Source organism: Macaca thibetana, chromosome 11 (genome assembly GCF_024542745.1).
Source record: "Macaca thibetana thibetana isolate TM-01 chromosome 11, ASM2454274v1, whole genome shotgun sequence".
Lineage (NCBI taxonomy): Eukaryota > Metazoa > Chordata > Mammalia > Primates > Cercopithecidae > Macaca > Macaca thibetana.
This window is the reverse complement of record NC_065588.1, coordinates 107,811,797-107,830,943: the sequence shown is the minus strand read 5'-3', so window position 1 is coordinate 107,830,943 and position 19,147 is coordinate 107,811,797. Positions and strand designations below refer to the sequence as shown.

The 19,147-nt window shown below is 46.9% G+C and overlaps 2 protein-coding genes and 1 pseudogene across 2 annotated transcripts in view; 1 reads left to right on the top strand and 2 right to left on the bottom strand.

Moving 5' to 3' along the window:
* Positions 1-6,918, top strand: part of BRAP (BRCA1 associated protein) — a 44,013-nt gene extending 37,095 nt beyond the window's left edge. Inside the window, exons 11-12 of the mRNA XM_050749744.1 lie at positions 454-557; positions 6,440-6,918. Coding sequence (XP_050605701.1) covers positions 454-557; positions 6,440-6,803 — 468 coding nt within the window. The 3' untranslated portion in view covers positions 6,804-6,918. The remainder of the gene's footprint in view (positions 1-453; positions 558-6,439) is intronic.
* The window catches only part of ALDH2 (aldehyde dehydrogenase 2 family member), a 419,735-nt gene that overhangs the window by 159,130 nt on the left and 241,458 nt on the right, over positions 1-19,147 (bottom strand). The window lies entirely within an intron of this gene.
* Positions 4,457-5,084, bottom strand: LOC126931529 (40S ribosomal protein S18-like; annotated as a pseudogene).

Sequence of the window (19,147 nt, the reverse complement as noted above, 5' to 3'; positions counted from 1 at the left end):
TCAGGAGTTCAAGACTAGCCTGGCTAACATGGTGAAAACACATCTCTACTAAAAATACAAAAATTAGCCAGGCGTGGTGGCACGTGCCTGTAATCCCAGCTACTCGGGAGGCTGAGGCAGGAGAATCGCTTGAACCAAGGAGGCAGAGATTGTAGTGAGCCAAGATCATGCCACTGCACTGTAGCCTGGGAGACAGAGCAAGACTCCGTCTCAAAAAAAGAAAAAAAAAAAAAGATCTCCTGGCATTTTTAATCCTATTACAGAAATTCTTTCAAATGATTACCTCACCTTTTCTTTATATTTTTTCCCTGTCTGGAAACTGCCATTACCTTTTCTAATTTTGATTTGTCAAAGTTACATACATATAATTGGGGGGGAAAATATGATGTTAGCCCCAGAGAGCACACCACATTACCTTTGTGAAATGAATCTGATTTCTGTTTGCTCCCTCAGATTAACAACATGAAGACCAAGTTTAAAGAAACAATTGAGAAGTGTGATAATCTAGAGCACAAACTAAATGATCTCCTAAAGGAAAAGCAGTCTGTGGAAAGAAGGTAGGTACAATTGGTCTATTCTGCTGTAACAGGCTCTATAAACAGACAGTTTCTTTCATTCCTATGGAAACACCCTCATTTTCAAATATACGTATCACCAGGTTTTCAGGAGTCTCCCTATGTATGGAACAGGCTTCTCATTTATTAAAAAATGTGGGGTTTCATACCAGATGGATGCCATGTGGAATGCAATGCTCTCTCCTGATGTCTGTGCGCCTGAAGTGTGTGCAGATATCTTCCATTTTTGCCTGTGAAAAGCAATTTTCTTCCATCCAGAGCCTTTGGCTTCTTTGAGCCATTGTGGCTGTGAACTGGCAGTTAGGAAGGAGATTGTGTCTAAGCTGGAAATGTTATATACTGTGGCCTTGGGCAGGAGTTAAAGGCAAAAGATGTTGAATATGGAGCATAAAACTCATAAACAGCATAGCAATAACATTCCTTATTTACTATTATTTGGGAAGATAGTTGCTACTGATTGAAATTACCAGCCAGGCATGATGGCTTACGCCTGTAATCCCAGCACTTTGGGAGGCTGAGGCCGGCAGGTTGCTTGAGCCCAGGAATTCAAGACCAACCTGGACGACATGATAAAACCCCATCTCCACTAAAAATACAAAAATTAGCTGGGCATGGTGGTGCATACCTGTAGTCCCTGCTACTCAGGAGGCTGAGGTAGGAGGATCACATGAGTCCGGGAGGCAGAGGCTGCAGTGAGCCAACATCTCAACACTGCACTCCAACCTGGGCAACAGCGAGACCCTGTCTCAACAAAAGTAAATTTTTTTTAAGCTATTGTAAAAACAACACTACAAAATTAATAGAAGTAAAAATTTTAAATTACCCTATACTTTCAGCACCCTAACAAATTGAACAACTGTGTTAAAGAATAAAGAATAGAGTTTAAACTGGAAGGGTTTTTTTTTTTTTTTTTTTTGGAGACAGGGTCTTTCTTCCTGTCACCCGGGCTGGAGTGCAATGGCGCGATCTCAGCTCACTGCAACCTCCGCCTCCTGGATTCAAGCGATTCTCCTGCCTCAGCCTCCCAAGTAGCTAGGATTACAGGAGCATGCCACCACGCCCAGCTAATTTTTGTATTTTTAGTAGAGATGGGGTTTCACCATGTTGGCCAGGATGGTCTGGATCTCTTGACCTCATGATCCGCCCGCCTCGGCCTCCCAAAGTGCTGGGATTACAAGCATAAGCCACTGCACTCGGCCAGCTCACTACATCTTCCACCTCCCTAGGCTCAGGTGATGCTCCCACCTCAGCCTCCCAAGTAGCTGGACTACAGCTGTGCACCATCAGCCCTGGCTAATTTTTTTTTTTTTTTTTTGAGACGGAGTTTCACTCTTGTTGTCCAGGCTGCAATGGCGTGATCTCAGCTCCCCGCAACCTCTGCCTCCAGGGTTCAAGCGATTCTCCTGCCTCAGCCTCCGGAGTAGCTGGAATTATAGGCGTGTGCCACCATGCCTGGCTAATTTTGTATTTTTAGTAGAAACGGGGTTTCTCCATGTTGGTCAGGCTGGTCTCAAACTCCCGACCTCAGGTGATCCACCCGCCAAAGTGCTGGGATTACAGGCGTGAGCCACCGCACCTGGCCTCTGGCTAATTTTTTGTAGAGACTGTTTTACCATTACAGGTGTGGGCCACCACACCCTGCAAAACAGGAAGTTCTGGCCGGGCGCGGTGGCTCAAGCCTGTAATCCCAGCACTTTGGGAGGCCGAGGCGGGTGGATCACGAGGTCAGGAGATCGAGACTATCCTGGCTAACATGGTGAAACCCCGTCTCTACTAAAAATACAGAAAACTAGCCGGGCGTGGTGGCGGGCACCTGTAGTCTCAGTTACTTGGGAGGCTGAGGCGGGAGAATGGCGTGAACCCGGGAGGCGGAGCTTGCATTGAGCCGAGATCACGCCACTGCACTCCAGCCTGGGAGAGACAGCGAGACTCCGTCTCAAAAAAAAAAAAAAAAAAAAAAAAACAGGAAGTTCTTTTTCACCCCCTAGATCCTGCTATCTAGTGTTAACCGTTATTATCCAGTACTAGTGAATATTTATTCTAGATGTTTAGCTCTGCCCACATAAATATCTCACATGCATAATCTTTTCTCTGCAAAAATAGAATGTAGGTGTTATCTTTGATAAAATATGTTTTTGGACTTTTTTTCATACTAGCACATCTAAATCTGTCCTGATCTTTGTGTAACATCTGCATGCTGTTTCATTGCATGGATGTACCATAATTATTTTTGTTGTTGTTGTTGTTGTTGAAATAAGGTCTTGCTGTGTTGCCTAGGCCGGAGTACAGTGGTGTAATCATAGCTCACTGCAACCTCCAGCTCCTGGGCTCAAGTGATCCTCCTAGTCTGAGCTTCCTGAGTAGCTAGGACTACAGGTGTGTGCCACCATGCCTGCCCAATTTAAAATTTTTTTGTAGAGATGGGGTCTTGCCATATTGCCCAGGCTAGTTTTGAACTCTTGGCCTCAAGTGATCCTCCTGTCTTGGCCTCCGAAAATGCTGGGATTATAGGCATGAGCCACTGCATCTGGCCTACCATAGTAATTTTGACCAGTTCCCTATTGATTGTGTCAGGTTGTGTCAAATCTCACAGTACTATAAGCAATACTGTAAAGAGCATCTTTCTCCATGTCTCTTTTTGCCCAATCCTGAGTATGTATATTCTATGGGATAAATTCCTAGAAATGAAGTATCTGTGTCAAAGGGAATGCAATTATTTATTTATTTATTTTATTATTATTATTTTTTTGAGACGGAATCTTGCTCTGTCGCACAGGCTGGAGTGCAGCGGCATGATCTTGGCTCACCGCAACCTCCACCTCCCAGGTTCAAGCAGTTCTTCTGCCTCAGCCTCCCGAGTAGCTGGGATTACAGGCACACACTGCCACACCCGGCTAATTTTTGTATTTTTAGTAGAAACAGAGTTTCACCATGTTGGCCAGGCTGATGTTGAACTCCTGACCTCATGATCCACCCTCCTTGGCCTCCCAAAGTGCTGGGATAACAGGCATGAGCCAACGTGCCTGGCCCAAATTTTTAATTTTTATAGATATTGCCAAGTTGTCTTCAAAAGAGTTTATACCAGTTCATGCTCCTGTGCCAGTATGTAAGTGCCTCTTTTCTCATGTCTCAGCTCTTGGGTGTTCTGATACATAAAAATAGTATCTTAAATAGTGGGGTTTTTTTGTTTGTGTTTTTTGTGTGTGTGTGCTTTTGTTTTTTGTTATTTTTTTTGAGACAGGGTCTTATTCTGTCAAACAGGCTGGAGTGCAGTGGTGCAATCACAGCCCACTGCAGGCTCAAATTCCTGGGCTCAAGCAATCCTCTGCCTCAGCCTCCCAATTAGCTGGGTCTACAAGTGCACATCACCACACTTTAAATTAAATAGCTAATTTATTTAATGTTTCTTTTGTAGAGATGGTGTCTCACTATGTTGACCAGGCTGGTTTCAAAGCGACCCTCCTGGCCTTAAGTGACCTTTTGCCTTCCATAGTGCTGGTATTACAGACATGAGCCACTCTACTGGGTCTCAGATGGTGTGGGTTGTTCGAGACAAGGTCTCGTTCTGTCACCCAGGCTGGAGTGCAGTAGCATGAACACAGCTCACTTCAGCCTTGACCTGCTGGGATCAAGCAATCCTCCAGCTTCAGCCTCCTGTAAATCTGGGACCACCGGTGCACGCTACCACACCTGGCTAATTTTTTTGATTTTGTGTAGAGACAGGGTCTTACTTTGTTGCCCAGGCTGGTCTCGAACTCATTTCCTCTTTCATTTGCTGAAGCGATCCTCTCGCCTCAGCCTCCTGGAGTGCTGGGATTCCAAGCATGAGCCAACGCACCTGGCCTCAAATGATGGTTTCATTTGCAATTCTTTTTTTTTTTTTTTTTTGGTATATAAACTATTTATTAACAGACAAGGCCTACAGACTTACTTCTTCTTGGACACATCCACGGTGCGGCCACGGCGGCAAGTGGTCTTGGTGTGCTGGCCTTGGACACGAAGGCCCCAGAAGTGGCGCAGCCCTCTATGGGCCCGAATCTTCTTCAGTCGCTCCAGGTCTTCACGGAGCTTGTTGTCCAGACCATTGGCTAGGACCTGGCTATATTTCCATCCTTTACATCCTTCTGTCTGTTCAAGAACCAGTCTGGGATCTTGTACTGGCATGGATTCTGCATAATGGTGATCACACGTTCCACCTCATCCTCAGTGAGTTCTCCCGCCCTCTTGGTGAGGTCAATGTCTGCTTTCCTCAACACCATATGAGCATATCTTCGGCCCACACCCTTAATAACAGACGGCAAAGACTATTTCCGCCGCCCATCGATGTTGGTGTTGAGTACTCGCAAAATATGCTGGAACTTTTCAGGGATCACTAGAGACACGGCGGCAGCACAAGCAGTGGTGTGTAGGCCTCTTGTGGAAGAGCTGTAATTCTTTACTTATGAGTAAGACTGGACATCAAGAAGAGGGCACTCCCAAGTCTAAAGCCCTTTGGTTAGAATAAGTGCCCTTTTTAGCCGGGCGCGGTGGCTCACGCCTGTAATCCCAGCACTTTGGGAGGCCGAGGCGGGCGGATCACAAGGTCAGCAGATCGAGACCACGGTGAAACCCCGTCTCTACTAAAAATACAAAAAATTAGCCGGGCGCGGTTGTGGGCGCCTGTAGTCCCAGCTACTCGGGAGGCTGAGGCAGGAGAATGGCGTGAACCCGGGAGGCGGAGCTTGCAGTGAGCCGAGATCGCGCCACTGCACTCCAGCCTGGGCGACAGAGCCAGACTCCGTCTCAAAAAAAAAAAAAAAAAAAAAAAAAAAAAAAAAATAAGTGCCCTTTTTTTTTCCCTTCAGCAAATGCAATGAAGTCAGAGTACTTGACTCTCCAAGAATGCCACTTTTCCTCATAACTTCCTTATCACAGTTATCATCTGCAAGGCACCTATTTAACCACTGACTGCAAAACAAAGAAGCAGTAGAATTTTTACCATCAGTCACAGAATAGTTTCTGCTACTGAAACATTTCTGATGCTTTTTTAAAAAGTGTCTTAAAAGTACATTTGTGGGCTGGACGCGCTGGCTTACACCTGTAATCCCAGCACTTTGGGAGGCTGAGGGCAGTGGATCATGAAGTCAAGAGATTGAGACCATCCTGGGAACGTGGTGAAACCCTGTCTCTACTAAAAATACAAAAATTAGCTGGGCACAGTGGCAGGCACCTGTAATCCCTGCTACTTGGGAGGCTGAGGCAGGAGAATTGCTTGAACCCAGGCAGCAGAGGTTGCAGCGAGCCAAGATCACGCCACTGCACTCCAGCATGGGCAACAGAGTGAGACTCCATCTCAAAAAAAAAATAAATAAATATATAGTACACTTGTGGACTGGCGCAGTACATCATGCCTTTAATCCCAGTACCGTGGAAGGCCAAGGCAGGTGGATCACCTGAGGTCAGGAGTTCAAGACCAGTCTGGCCAACATGGCGAAACCTAGTCTCTACTAAAAATACAAAAATTAGCCAGGCATGGTGGCGGGTGCCTGTAATCCCAGGTACTTGGGAGGCTGAGGCAGGAGAATCACTTGAACCCAGGAGGTGGAGGTTGCAGTGAGCTGAGATCGTGCCATTGCATTCTAGCCTAGGCAACAAGAGCGAAACTCCATCTCAAAAAAAAAAATACGCTTGTGTTAAGTAAAGCAAAATTCTTGCTTTGCGTAGCTGATTGCGATGGCAACAAACCAGTCTCCCTCATCATGGGAGAAAGGGGTCTGTCCTAAAGGGATTCTGAAGTCATGGTTTCTCTGTTCAATCCCAGAGCAGAAAGGGGACTGTGTCAGCAAATGAAAAATGTGCTTTTGTCTTCCTTTGTTTTTCTAAAGGTGCACTCAGCTAAACACGAAAGTGGCCAAACTCACCAACGAGCTCAAAGAGGAGCAGGAAATGAACAAGTGTTTGCGAGCCAACCAAGTCCTCTTGCAGAACAAGTTAAAAGAGGAGGAGAGGGTGTTGAAAGAGACCTGTGACCAAAAAGATCTGCAGATCACCGAGATCCAGGAGCAGCTGCGTGATGTCATGTTCTACCTGGAGACACAGCAGAAGATCAACCATCTGCCTGCCGAGACCCGGCAGGAAATCCAGGAGGGACAGATCAACATCGCCATGGCCTCAGCTTCGAGCCCTGCCTCTTCTGGCGGCAGTGGGAAGTTGTCCTCCAGGAAGGGCCGCAGCAAGAGGGGCAAGTGACCTTCAGAGCAACAGACATCCCCGAGACTCTTCTCCCTGGCACCGTGAGGGTGTGCTGGGACCTTCAGCTAAATGTGAGGGTGGGCCCTAATAAGTACAAGTGAGGATCAAGCCACAGTTGTTTGGCTCTTTCATTTGCTGTTGTGTGATGTAGTGAATGTAGATGGTGCTGACTGGAGAGCTGATGGAAAGGGGCTGCGTTTGAAAAGGTCTTAAGAGTTCCCTAACCTCAGACATTCTAATGACCATTTTGCCTTCCTGCTTGGTAGAAACCCCAACTCTGCTGTGCATTTTTCCGTTGTATTTATGGAGTTGGTGTATTTGACATTCAGTTCTGGGGTAGGTTTAAGATGTTAAGTTATTTCTTGTAACCTCAAAGGTAAGGTTATCTAGCACTAAAGCACCAAACCTCTCTGAGGTCATGACAGCTGCTTTAAAGAGAGGTTTCCATTGGCTACTAAGGAGTTATGAAAATTCCCTAGCAATAGTGTCATATCATTATCATCTCCCCCTTCCTCTAGGGAGGGGAGGAATTGCTTGAATGTTATCTGAAAAGAGGCCTGGTAGTAAACCGGGCCCTGGCTCTTTACCAGCAGTCATCTCTTCTTGCTCTGGGGCTAGCCAGGAAAAACAAACAACCCGGGGCACATTAGGTAGACTCAGTGTAGGAAAAATGGTGGCAGCTCCACTGTTTATTTTTGGTGACTTCATACGTCATTATGAACCACAATTAAGGAGTAGGCTTAATGGCTGTTCCCAAACTCAAATCTCAGAGTGGATATCCTAGCATCTAGCAAGACTGAGTGGGGAGATTTCTCATCCATGTGAAAATGTAGAGTGAGGCCTCTGACTAGCTAATTGTGTATTTTGCTGGGTTCAGTGTTTTCTAAATGTTTACAAAATATTGGGCTGCATGTTCAGGTTGCAGCTAGAGGGAGCTTGGGCAGATTTTCAATTATGCTTTCAAGATATAACCAAAGGCTGTTTCTAAATCCTAAAATTAGAATTTCAACAGAGCCCCCTTTACAACAGTCATATAACGCTTGTGTGGGCCAACAGAGGAGCTGTGTACTCTCTCTGGAACCATAAATGTCAAGTAATTCATAACCTGCAGTAATTGAGCAAACTTAAGACCTGTGTTAGAATTTAGTTTCTTGAAGAGGTAGAGGGATAGGTTAGCAAGATGTATTGTTAAATGAGGGGTTTTGGTTTTTGCTTTCTAATTAGCCAAAGGTTTTCAAATGATCACATTTCAGAATAGGTTTTTAGCCTGTAATTAGACCTCATCCCCTTTGACCTAAATGTCTTACATGTTACTTGTTAGCACCTCAACTGTATTGCTAATCACCGTCCATTTTTGTGGGATATGCTGCAGCATTTCCCAAAAAACTTTACCTGTAATGTTGCAAAATGAATGTACTCAGACATTAATTTTTACTTAGGGCAGACCAACTCTTTGAGTCTCTCTTGGACTTATATATACAGATATCTTAAGAGTGGGAATGTAAAGCATAATCTAATTCTCTTTCCTATAGAGATTCTATTTTATTTAAAATCTATTTTTACACTAGTTAGAATCCTGCTGTTTTGGCCAAGTAGTTGTCTTGCATGTCTGACCTTGCAGAAGCTGCGGTGGATCATAGCATACTAATGAAGAGAATTAGAAGTAGTTTACAAAGCTCGCTCACTCATTTCTCTGTGATCCCCTCTATCCAGCGGCTCCACTACCACCTGGGAAAACAGATTTTTCAGCACAGGTGGGATAAATGCTCTGAAAGGCTGTGCCCAGAGGAATGAGCAAATAGGCAAATGTTTCCAAACTACTTGAAGGTTTAAAAAAAAAAGTTCAAGAACAAAAAATCTTACCAAGATACGTAAAGAAAGTGTGTGTGTGTGTGTGTGTGTGTGTTATAAAAACAAGGAGTCATGTTTGAATTTCACAATATCACATCAGACAGAAGCTGTTTTCTTCAGGATGGAAATGAACCACTTAATATATCCATACTACCTTGAACAGTGAAATTGAATTAAAATAGCCAAACTTTGAAATTATTCTGCCCTGTGTGAAATTTGTGTCTCTGACTGACATTTACTTGGGAGCATGTCTCTAATAATCTAAGAAAGTGTCAGCCAGGCACGGTGGCTCAACGCCTGTAATCCCAGCACTTTGGGAGGCTGAAGTGGGCAGATCACCTGAGGTCAGGAGTTCAAGACCAGCCTGGCCAACATGGTGAAACCCTGCCTGTACAAAAATACAAAAATTAGCCGGGCATGATGGTGGGTTCCTGTAATCCCAGCTCCTGGGAAGGCTGAGGTGGGAGAATCGCTTGAACCTGGGAGGCAGAGGTTGCAGTGAGCTGAGATCGTGCTATTGTACTCTAGCCTGGGCGACAGAGCAAGCCTCCATCTCGAAAAAGAAAGTGGGCCAGGCACGGTGACTCACGCCTGTAATCCCAGCACTTTGGGAGGTCGAGACGGGCAGATCACGAAGTCAGGAGATCGAGACTATCCTGGCTAACACGGTGAAACCCTGTCTCCACTAAAAATACAAAAAAAAAATTAGCCAGGCGTAGTGGCGGGCGCCTGTAGTCCCAGATACTCGGGAGGCTGAGGCAGGAGAATGGCATGAACCCGGGGGGCAGAGCTTGCAATGAACCGAGATCGCGCCACTCTAGCCTGGGCAACAGAGCAAGACTCCATCTCAAAAAGTGTCAGGGGCGTGCGTGGTGGCTCACTCTTGTAATCGCAGCACTTTGGGAGGCCAGGGTGGGTAGATCATGAGGTCAGGAGATCGAGACCATCCTGGGTAACATGGTGAAACCTCATCTCCACTAAAAATATAAAAAATTTAGCCGGGCATGGTGGTGGGTGCCTGTAGTCCCAGCTACTCCGAGGCTGAGGCAGGAGAGTGGCGTGAACCCGGGAGGCGGAGCTTGCAGTGAGCCTAGATTGCGCCACTGCACTCGAGCCAGGGCGATAGAGGGAGACTCCGTCTTTAAAAAAAAAAAAAAGTCAATGGCCTTAATTTAAAAAGCAACATAAAAATCAACCCCTTGGTTGGGTGTGGTGGCTCACATCTGTAATCCCACCACTTTGGGAGGCTGAAGTGGGAGGAATGCTTGAGGTCAGGAGTTCAAGACCAGCCTGGGCAACGTGGCCAGACCCAATCTCTACCAAAAAAAAAAAATTGTTTTCAATTAGCTGGGCATGGTGGTGCACACCTGTAGTCCCAGCTATTTGGGAGGCTGAGGTGGGAGGATTGCGTGAACCCAGGAGTTCAAGACTGCAGTGAGCTGTGATTGTACCACTGTACTCCAGCCTGGGCAACAGACCATGTCTCAAAAAATAACCCTTAACAATATAGTCAGCATCTAGATTATTCATCTTTCCACTCCCTTCTTCCAGATTCCCAAACTAGTGAAAAGTAGCTGAACTGGGCAGGCGACGTCCTAGGCACACAACTCTTGCAAACTAACAGCAGATTTTTTTTTTTTAAGACAGTCTTGTTCTGTCTCCCAGGCTGGAATGCAGTGGCTCCACCTCGGCTCACTGCAACCTCCACCCACTGGGTTCAAGTGATTCTCCTGCCTCAGCCTCCTGAGTAGCTGTGATGTGCCACCACGCCCAGCTAAATTTTTTGTGTTTTTAGTAGAGACGGGGTTTTGCCATGTTGGCGAGGCTGGTCTCGAACTCCTGACCTCTCAAGTGATCCACTTGCCTCAGCCTCCCAAAGTGCTAGGATTATAAGCGTGAGTCACCGCGCCCAGCCATGAAAAGCAATTTTTACACCTGAGACTATTTCCCATGCCCTACACTAAGCTGAGATTGTTTAGCGGGGTGGTGGGGGGTGGTGGTGGTTGTTCTTGGTGGGAAACCATCATTAATGTGACTCGTTAGGATACATTGATCAATATATAAACACCGAAGCAACTACCCACTCTCTGCTTGCATGACAAAGTTGTCCTCCTCAAAAGGGCTGAGAAATTGATTTCCACAGCCACCTAGTAGAGTGTGGAGAACTTGGCAAATCACGAATGAACAACCTTCTGTCATCATTTAGAAACCCCTCTCCTAGTACAGTCAGGCTCCACAAGCTACAAATACCATCCATGAGATTTGGCTGCTGCCATGCACGATGCCACATTGCTTGGGCTGGTGGCATATTTTGGCTTGTGCGATGAAGTCCATGGGCTTATCTAAAAAAGGAAAAAGTCACTCTTGTTTTCTCCAGGATAAAGCTGAATTAACTGCTGCATAGTGACTCTGCTGCATCACTTCTCTTGGCAGCAGAAGGGAAATTAAAAGTCTCTTAAGAATCAGCTCCTGCAGCTTAACAGTGCTGGGGTCCTTTAAACTACCACCCAGAGACCAGGCTGTCACCTTAATCGAGTTTAGGAAGCTACCGAGTATTCTGTGGCAGACTTTTTCTGCTGGCCAGTTATTTTCATGCTTGCCTGTGAAAATTCTTGAAATAGGAGATCCAGAATACCTATATAATGGTTACATCAACAGATGCAGCTTTTTTTTTTTTTTTTTTTTTTTTTTTTTTTTTGAGGCAGAGACTCACTCTATGGCCCAGGCTGGAGTGCAGTGGCACAATCTCAGCTCACTGCAACCTCCGCCTCCCGGGTTCAAGCAATTCTCATGCCTCAGCATCCCAAGTAGCTGGGATTACAGGCACACACCACCACGCCTGGCTAATTTTTGTATTTTTTGTAGAGATGGGGTTTTGCCGTGTTGGCCAGGCTGGTCTCGAACTCCTGACCTCAAGTGATCCATCTACTCGGCCTCCCAAAGTGCTGGGATTATAGGCATGAGCCACTGTGCCCAGCCATTTTTTGTATTTTTTATATTTTGTATTTTGGTAAAGATGGGCTTTTGCCACTTTGGCCAGGCTTGTCTCAAACTCTTGGCCTCAAGTGATCTGCCCACCTCGGCCTCCCAAAGTGCTGGGATTACAGGTGTGAACCAATGCGCCCGGCCCAGATATGGCTTTGACAGTAAAGACTGAAGCAGTAAAAGGGAGAAAAGCTTGTCCTTTAGGAATCCCAAGTTTTATCCTAGAGCCAAGGCCAAGTGTCTCCTTCTCCTCTGCAAGGTGAAGTTGATTTTGCACCTCCCACCCCCACGCACTGGCCTCCCCCAAACCCTGTTCTGTAGTCTCCCTGGAGCAAGTGAAAAGCATTCTTTGCATTTGGGCATTAGTGGACTTCAGGGAAGTTACATAAGGCTTTTAATTTTTACTGGAGTGGGGGCTGGCCTCTATCCTGATTAATGCCATAATCAACAACTTTTTTTTTTTTTTTTTGAGATGGAGTCTCGCTCTGTCCCCCAGGCTGGAGTGCAGTGGTGCCATCTCAGCTCACTGCAACCTCTGCCTTCCGGGTTCAAGTGATTCTTGTGTCTCAGCCTCCCGAGTAGCTGAGATTATAGGCGCACACTACATGCCGGCTAATTTTTGTATTTTTGGCAGAGATGGGGTTTCACCCTACTGGCCAGGCTGGTCTCAAACTCTTGACTTCAAGTGATCTGCCTGCTTCAGCCTCCCAAAGTGCTGGGATTACAGGCGTGAGCCACCACGCCTGGCCATATTTCATGTTTTAATGATAACCTTTATTTACCTTGTATTCCTGAAACTCACATGTTCACAGACATTTATGACCATAGGGTCTATCAGACATTAATTTGGAAACTTGTACTTCCAGAAGCCAAAACTATTTCAGAATTATTGTAGCTAGTATGCTTTTCATGAATATTGAGTAGTCTCTCCCTGTAATTCTGGAAGCTTAGGAGGACATGCAAGGGGTTCTGCTGTTGGTTCTTAATCTAGATTTTGCATTCTTGCTGCATGAAAGGAAGAGATGAACTATCTATTGTTTTATACAAGATGATTGCAGTCTTTGGGGCCTAATGTTGAATTGCTTCGAGTGAAAAACTCACTGGAATCATCTGGAAAATGTGGTTTTGGTACTTGGCACGGAGCTGCGCCGGTGCAGATAACATTTGTTACTCCAAGGCTAATTACCACACTTACTAAGTGAACTGAAGCAGCTTTGTTTCTTTTCAGACCTTGTTCTAAATCCCCTGACCCAAGACTCCTTTCCCATCCAGCTCAAGATTGCCTCGAAACAAATGCAGGGAGGTTTGTCCAGGAGGGGAAGTCCAAGAGTGAAATCACACGCAAGATCCCAGAACATGAACGTTGACCACACTCAAGATAAATCTGGGTGGTGTTTTTTCTTTTTCTTTTTTTTTTTAGATCAAGTCTTACCCTGTCACCCTGGCTGGAGTGCAGTGCAGTCACTGGATCTCGGCTCATTGCAACCTCCGCCTCCTGGGTTCAAGCAATTCTCCTGCTTCAGCCTCCCAAGTAGCTGGGATTACAGGTCCCCACCATCACACCTGGCTAATTTTTGTGTTTTTAGTAGAGACGGGGGTTTCACTATGTTGGCCAGGCTAGTCTTGAACTTCTGACCTAAAGTGATCCACCCACTTTGTCCTCCCAAAGTGCTGGAATTACAGGCGTGAGCCACCACGCCCAGCCTGGGTGTTGTATTTTCAAAAGATAAAAGCAGGCCAGGTGCAGTGGCTCACGCCTGTAATCCCAGCACTTTGGAAGATCAAGGCAGGAGGATCACCTGAAGTTGGGAGTTCGAGACCACCCTGACCAACAAGGAGGAACCCCGTCTCTACTAAAAATACAAAATTAGCCGGGCATGGTGGCACATGCCTGTAATCCTAGCTACTCGGGAGGCTGAGGCAGGAGAATCACTTGAACCCTGGAGGCAGAGGTTGCGGGGAGCCGAGATCATGCCATTGCACTCCAGCCTGTGCAACAAGAGTGAAACTCCATCAAAAAAAAAAAAAAAAAAAAAAAAAGATAAAAGTAAACCTATAGCACTGAGCATAAATGCCAAATAGGAAAAACAGTTCCAACTTGGCCTCTGGCCTCTGTGAAGATGTCTTCTGCCATTTTTTTGCCCAGAAGCAGCAGCAGGTTCCAGACCAGATTTCCTTGTACATGTGTTTCCTAATTTAAAAAGGAAGAGCCCAGGCTAGGTGCTGTGGCTCACACCTATAATCCCAACACTCTGGGAGGCCGGGATGGGAGGATCACTTGAGGCTGGGAGTTCGAGACCAGCCTGGGCAACACAGACCTTGTCTCTACTAAAAATTAAAAACAATTAGCCAGGGGTGGCACATGCCTGTAGTCCCAGCTACTCAGGAGGCTAAGGCAGGAGGATCTCTGGAGCCCGGGAGTTCGAGTTTGCAGTGAGCTATGATCACACCACTGCTCTCCCAGCTATATCAACTCCTGATTGTAATTCTCAATCCCTTGGTTACGGCCCAATAGGCAAAAGTTCAGGTTTTCCCTAGAGAACTGGGAGAACTCAAGTCCCCTATAAAAGAATAAGATGTTTCCGGCCAGGTGCAGTGGCTCACGCCTGTAATCCCAGCACTTTGGGAGCCCGAGGCGGGCGGATCACCTGAGGTCAGGAGTTCGAGAGCAGCCTGACCAACATGGTGAAACCCCATCTCTACTAAAACACAAAAATTAGCCGGGCATGGCTGGACGTGGTGGCTCATGCCTGTAATCCCAGCACTTTGGGAGGCCGAGGCGGGCGGACCATGAGGTCAGGAGATCGAGACCATACTGGCTAACACGGTGAAACCCCGTCTCTACTAAAAATACGAAAAAATTCACGGACGCGATGGCGGACGCCTGTAGTCCCAGCCATTCAGGAGGCTGAGGCAGGAGAATGGCGTGAATCCGGGAGGCAGAGCTTGTTGTGAGCCGAGGTCGGGCCACTGCACTCCAGCCTGGGTGACAGAGGGAGACTCTGTCTCAAAAAAAAAAGAAAAAAGAAAAAATTAGCCAGGCATGATGGTGGGTGCCTCTAATCCCAGCTACTCAGGAGGCCAAGACGGGAGAATTGCTTGAACCAGGGAGACGGTGGTTGCAGTGAACCGAGATCATGCCACTGCACTAGAGCCTGGGCGGCTGAGTGAGACTCCGTCTTAAAAAAAAAAAAAAAAAGATGTTTCCACAACTTAAGAAACTCGCCTGTATCAGTTTACATCATTAGCATAATGCTTAGCACTAAAAGGCTTCAGTGCTAACTGAAAGGAAGGGACAGAATTAATTTTGAAGGCACAACAGATTACAGAGAAAGACCTAGAAGTGAAGACATGTAAGCGGAAAATTTTAGGAGGAAAAAGGGGAGTTGCCGTCTTGGAAGCACTCCAACAGAGAGCAACCAAATTGTGACTTATCACACGCAGCCAGCGGGTCTTCCAGCAGCATTTTTTAGGAATTATCTTTTGTGATAGAAGCAACCTTAGCTGTAGCTGTATTCTATTCTAACTGATCAGTTTCTGCTCACGCAGACGCTATGAGCCCAGCTGTTTGCAAAAGGGACAGCAAGAGAGGAGCCACGTGGCACTCCCCCACCTCCCCACCCCACCTGTCCTTGGGGAAAAAAATTAAGATCCTCTTTTCAAAATGCCTTCGTCAGGAAAACAGCTTGGTCGCATTTGTTTCCATGCTGCGGAAAATCAACACGAACTGGCTTTGATCCCAAACAGGGCCAACTGCAGGGCACTGAGGATTCCGCAGCCAGGAAGAATGCAGAGGCCTCTCCCCGAGCACATTCGACTTCAATTATGTGGGAACACGCCTGGGCCGGGGGCTGATGCCAGAATTATCTTGGCTGCGACGGAGGAGGCCCCGTGCTGCAGCCTAGAATCTTTCCTAAAAGTCCATGCAGGATCTCTCGGTGGCTGCCAATCCTGCACTTTCTCGCTGGCGAGATTCCTGACTCTGTTTGGCTGGAGTAATGCTACGGCTCACTCCTGTCCTTTTCTTCCTCTCTCTGCAGCACCTCTGCCCCTTACCATTGTCAATCAGAATGCTCCACCGCTTTCAAAAACAACAGTCCCCCCAAAAAATAACCCACACTATCCCTTCCTCCTTCTCGGTTAGCTCTGTTATGGCCCACAGGAGACGGTTGACTTTTTGGTTAACTCTTTAAAAAGTTTCCTTTTCACCTTCAGACATAACATTCTCGTGGGAAGGGAGGTAAGGGATGCTAATGAGCCTCACTGGATTACCGTTAGCTTGTGTGAACCCAAGTGGACTAGGAAAATCCCAGCAGGACATCCCTATGAGGGGCCTCTTTTCCAGCACTGGTTGTCTAATCAGGCAAGCCAGAGTGGTAATCTAGAGACCCCAAACCTGTTTTGGATTTTAGTAGGACACAGCCAAGAGAGCCCCCTTGCACTTGCTGAGAATGAAAAGTGGAAGAAAGTCCTGTCCTGCGGTTTTGATGTGTTTGAGGACACTGCTGGCTCGCACAACCCACCACCCACAGTCGTCATGCTGAGCACTTGCCTTCTATGTTTCATCCAGTCCTCACCACAATCCTGTCAGGTCCTACAGTGAACCCATTTTACACAGCAAGAAAACAGGGTGCAGTGGAGACAGGATGGGACTTGGCCAGCACTGACTGAGGTCACATAGCTGATAAGTGATAAAGGCCATTCTCTCACTCTCTTTTTTTTTTTTTTTTGGCAACAGAGTTTTGCTCTTGTCACTCAGGCTGGAGTGCAATGCCAGGATCTCAGCTCACTGCAACCTCTGCCTCCTGGGTTCACGCGATTCTCCTGCCTCAACCTCCCGAGTAGCTGGAATTACAGGCACCTGCCACCACACCCGGCTAATTATTTTATTTTTTTAGTAGAGGCAGGGGTTCTCCATGTTGGCCAGGCTGGTCTCAAACTCCTGACCTCAGGTGACCCACCTGCCTTTGCCTCCCAAAGTGCTGGGATTGCAGGAATTGCAGGCGTGAGCCACCACACCCAGCCCTCTCACTCTCTCTCTCTTTTTTTTTTTTTTTTTTTTTTTTAGAGACAGGGTCTCACTCTGTTGCCCAGGCTGGAGTGCAGTGGTGTGATCATGGCTCATGGCAGCCTCAACCTCCCTGGACTTAAGTGATCCTTCCGCCTCAGCCTCCTGAGTAGCTGGGACCACAGGAGCGTGCCATTATGCCCGGCTAACCTTTTTTTATTTTGGGGGTCTCCTATGTTGCCCAGGCTGATCTGGAACTCCTGGGCTCAAGTGGTCCTCCTGCCTCAGCCTCCCAAAATGCTGAGATTATACGTGTGAGCCATTGTATCCAGCCCTTTTTCTTTTCTTTTTTTTTTATAAACAGGGTCTGTCTGTCACCCAGGCTGGAGTGCAGTGACGCGATCATAGCTCACTGCAGCCTGAAACTCCTGGGCTCAAGTGATCCTCCTGCCTCAGCCTCCTGAGTAGCTGGGACTACAGGTACACCACCATGCCCACCTAATTTTTGTTTGTTTGTTTTTGTAGACATGGAATCTTGCTACGTCGCCCAGGCTGACCTTGAATTCCAAGTGATCCTCCCATCTCCGTCTCCCAAAGCACTGGGATGAATCAGTTGCAGTCCACCACACTCAGCCAATTCTCAATCTTGACATCATCTAACCCCAAAACCTGGGCTCATCACCACTCTGCTCTACTATCTCCCCTAACTTTGGGACTTGGGAATGTAAAAGACACAGCTCCTAGTTCCGATTTTGTTGTTTGGGGAAAGGAGAGTGCTGAGTTGAGGCTACTTTTGTGTGAGTCCAGGGTCCTGTATATCCACCCTCTGCCAGCCTTCCCTTTTTTTTTTTTTTTTTTTTTTTTTGAGAAGGGATCTCTAGCTCTGTTGTCCAGGCTGGAGCACAGTGGCATGATCTCGGCTAACTGCAACCTCCACCTCCAGGGTTCAAGCAATTCTCATGCCTCAGCCTTTTGAGAAGCTAGGATTAACAGGCACCCGCCATCACGCCCAGCTAGTTTTTGTTTTTTTAGTAGAGATGGGGTTTCACCATCTTGGCCAGGCTGGTCTGGACCTCCTGACCTCAGGTGATCTGCCCGCCTCGGCCTCCTAAAATTCTGGGCTTACAGGCGTGAGCCACCAAGCCTGGCGTCTTCTCATGGAGTTTTCTAACTTCTCCCTCTCTCCTCTCGCACTTCAATGGGGTGCCTGAGCCTGAGCTGATAAAGAGAAAGGAAGAGGAAAGCCACAGGGTTTCCCCCCACTATACCCAAAGGCTGGTCTTGGGAATTCATTTCAATGGACTGTGCTGGCCCCTTCACCCTGGGGAGCTTGGGGCTCAGTCCACAGCAGCCATTTACACTGGCATCTCAGTTCCTTTATCCAGAGCCTCATGGACATTCGCTCCATTAGAAAAGCTGCTTCTGGAACAAGACTATCCAGGCTCTAAGGTGTTCTCTCTGTAAGAGTGCAGACTCTGCCAGTGCCCTGAGAGGTACAGTCAAAACGGCATAAACAGGCTAACTGGAAACTGGAGATTCTGGAAGGATCGGCTTAATTTGCAGCTTCAATTTATTACAGAATAAATAGGGGAGAGAGAAAGCCTAGAACAAAAATCTCACAAACTACTAGAGGATATTATAAAGCAGTATTAATTTGGCAGATGTAAATTGGTGCTATGTGTATATCTATGTGCAAATGTGTTCAAGAGCTTTTTCTTTGTGTTTTTGTTTTTGTTTTGAGACGGAGTCTCCTAGGCTAGAGTGCAGTGGTCCGATCTTGGCTCACTGCACTCTGCCTCCCAGGTTCAAGTGATTGTCCTGTCTCAGCCTCCCAAGTAACTGCGATTACAGGCTTGCGGCACCACACCCAGCTAATTTTTTGTGTTTTTAGTGGAGAAGGAGTTTCACCATGTTGGTCTCAAACTCTTGGCCTCAAGCGATCTACCCACCTCAGCCTCCCAAAGTGCCGCAAGTACATCCATGAGCCGCTATACCTGGCCTTTTAAAAAAATATTATATAATAACAAGTTTAGGCCAGGCACAGTTGCTCACGCCTGTAATTCCAGCACTTTGGGAGGCCGAGGCGGGCAGATCACAAGTCAGGAGATTGAGACCATCCTGGCCAACATGGTGAAACCCCGTCTCTAGTAAAAATACAAAAATTATCTGGGTGTGGTGGCGTGCACAAGTAGTCCCAGCTACTTGGGAGGCTGAGGCAGGAGAATCACTTGAACCCAGGAGTTGGCGGTTTCAGTGAGCCGAGATTGCGCCACTGCACTCCAGCCTGGCGACAGAGCGAGACTCTGTCTAAAAAAAAAAAAAAAAATTATAAGTTCAATTTATGGTCTGATTTTTTGTTTTTTTCCTTTTTGAGACAGTCTCGCTCCGCTGTCTAGGCTGGAGTGCAGTGGCATGATCTCGGCTCACTGCAACCTCTACCTCCTAGGTTTAAGCAATTCTCCTGTCTCAGCCTCCCAAGTAGCTGGGACTACAGGTG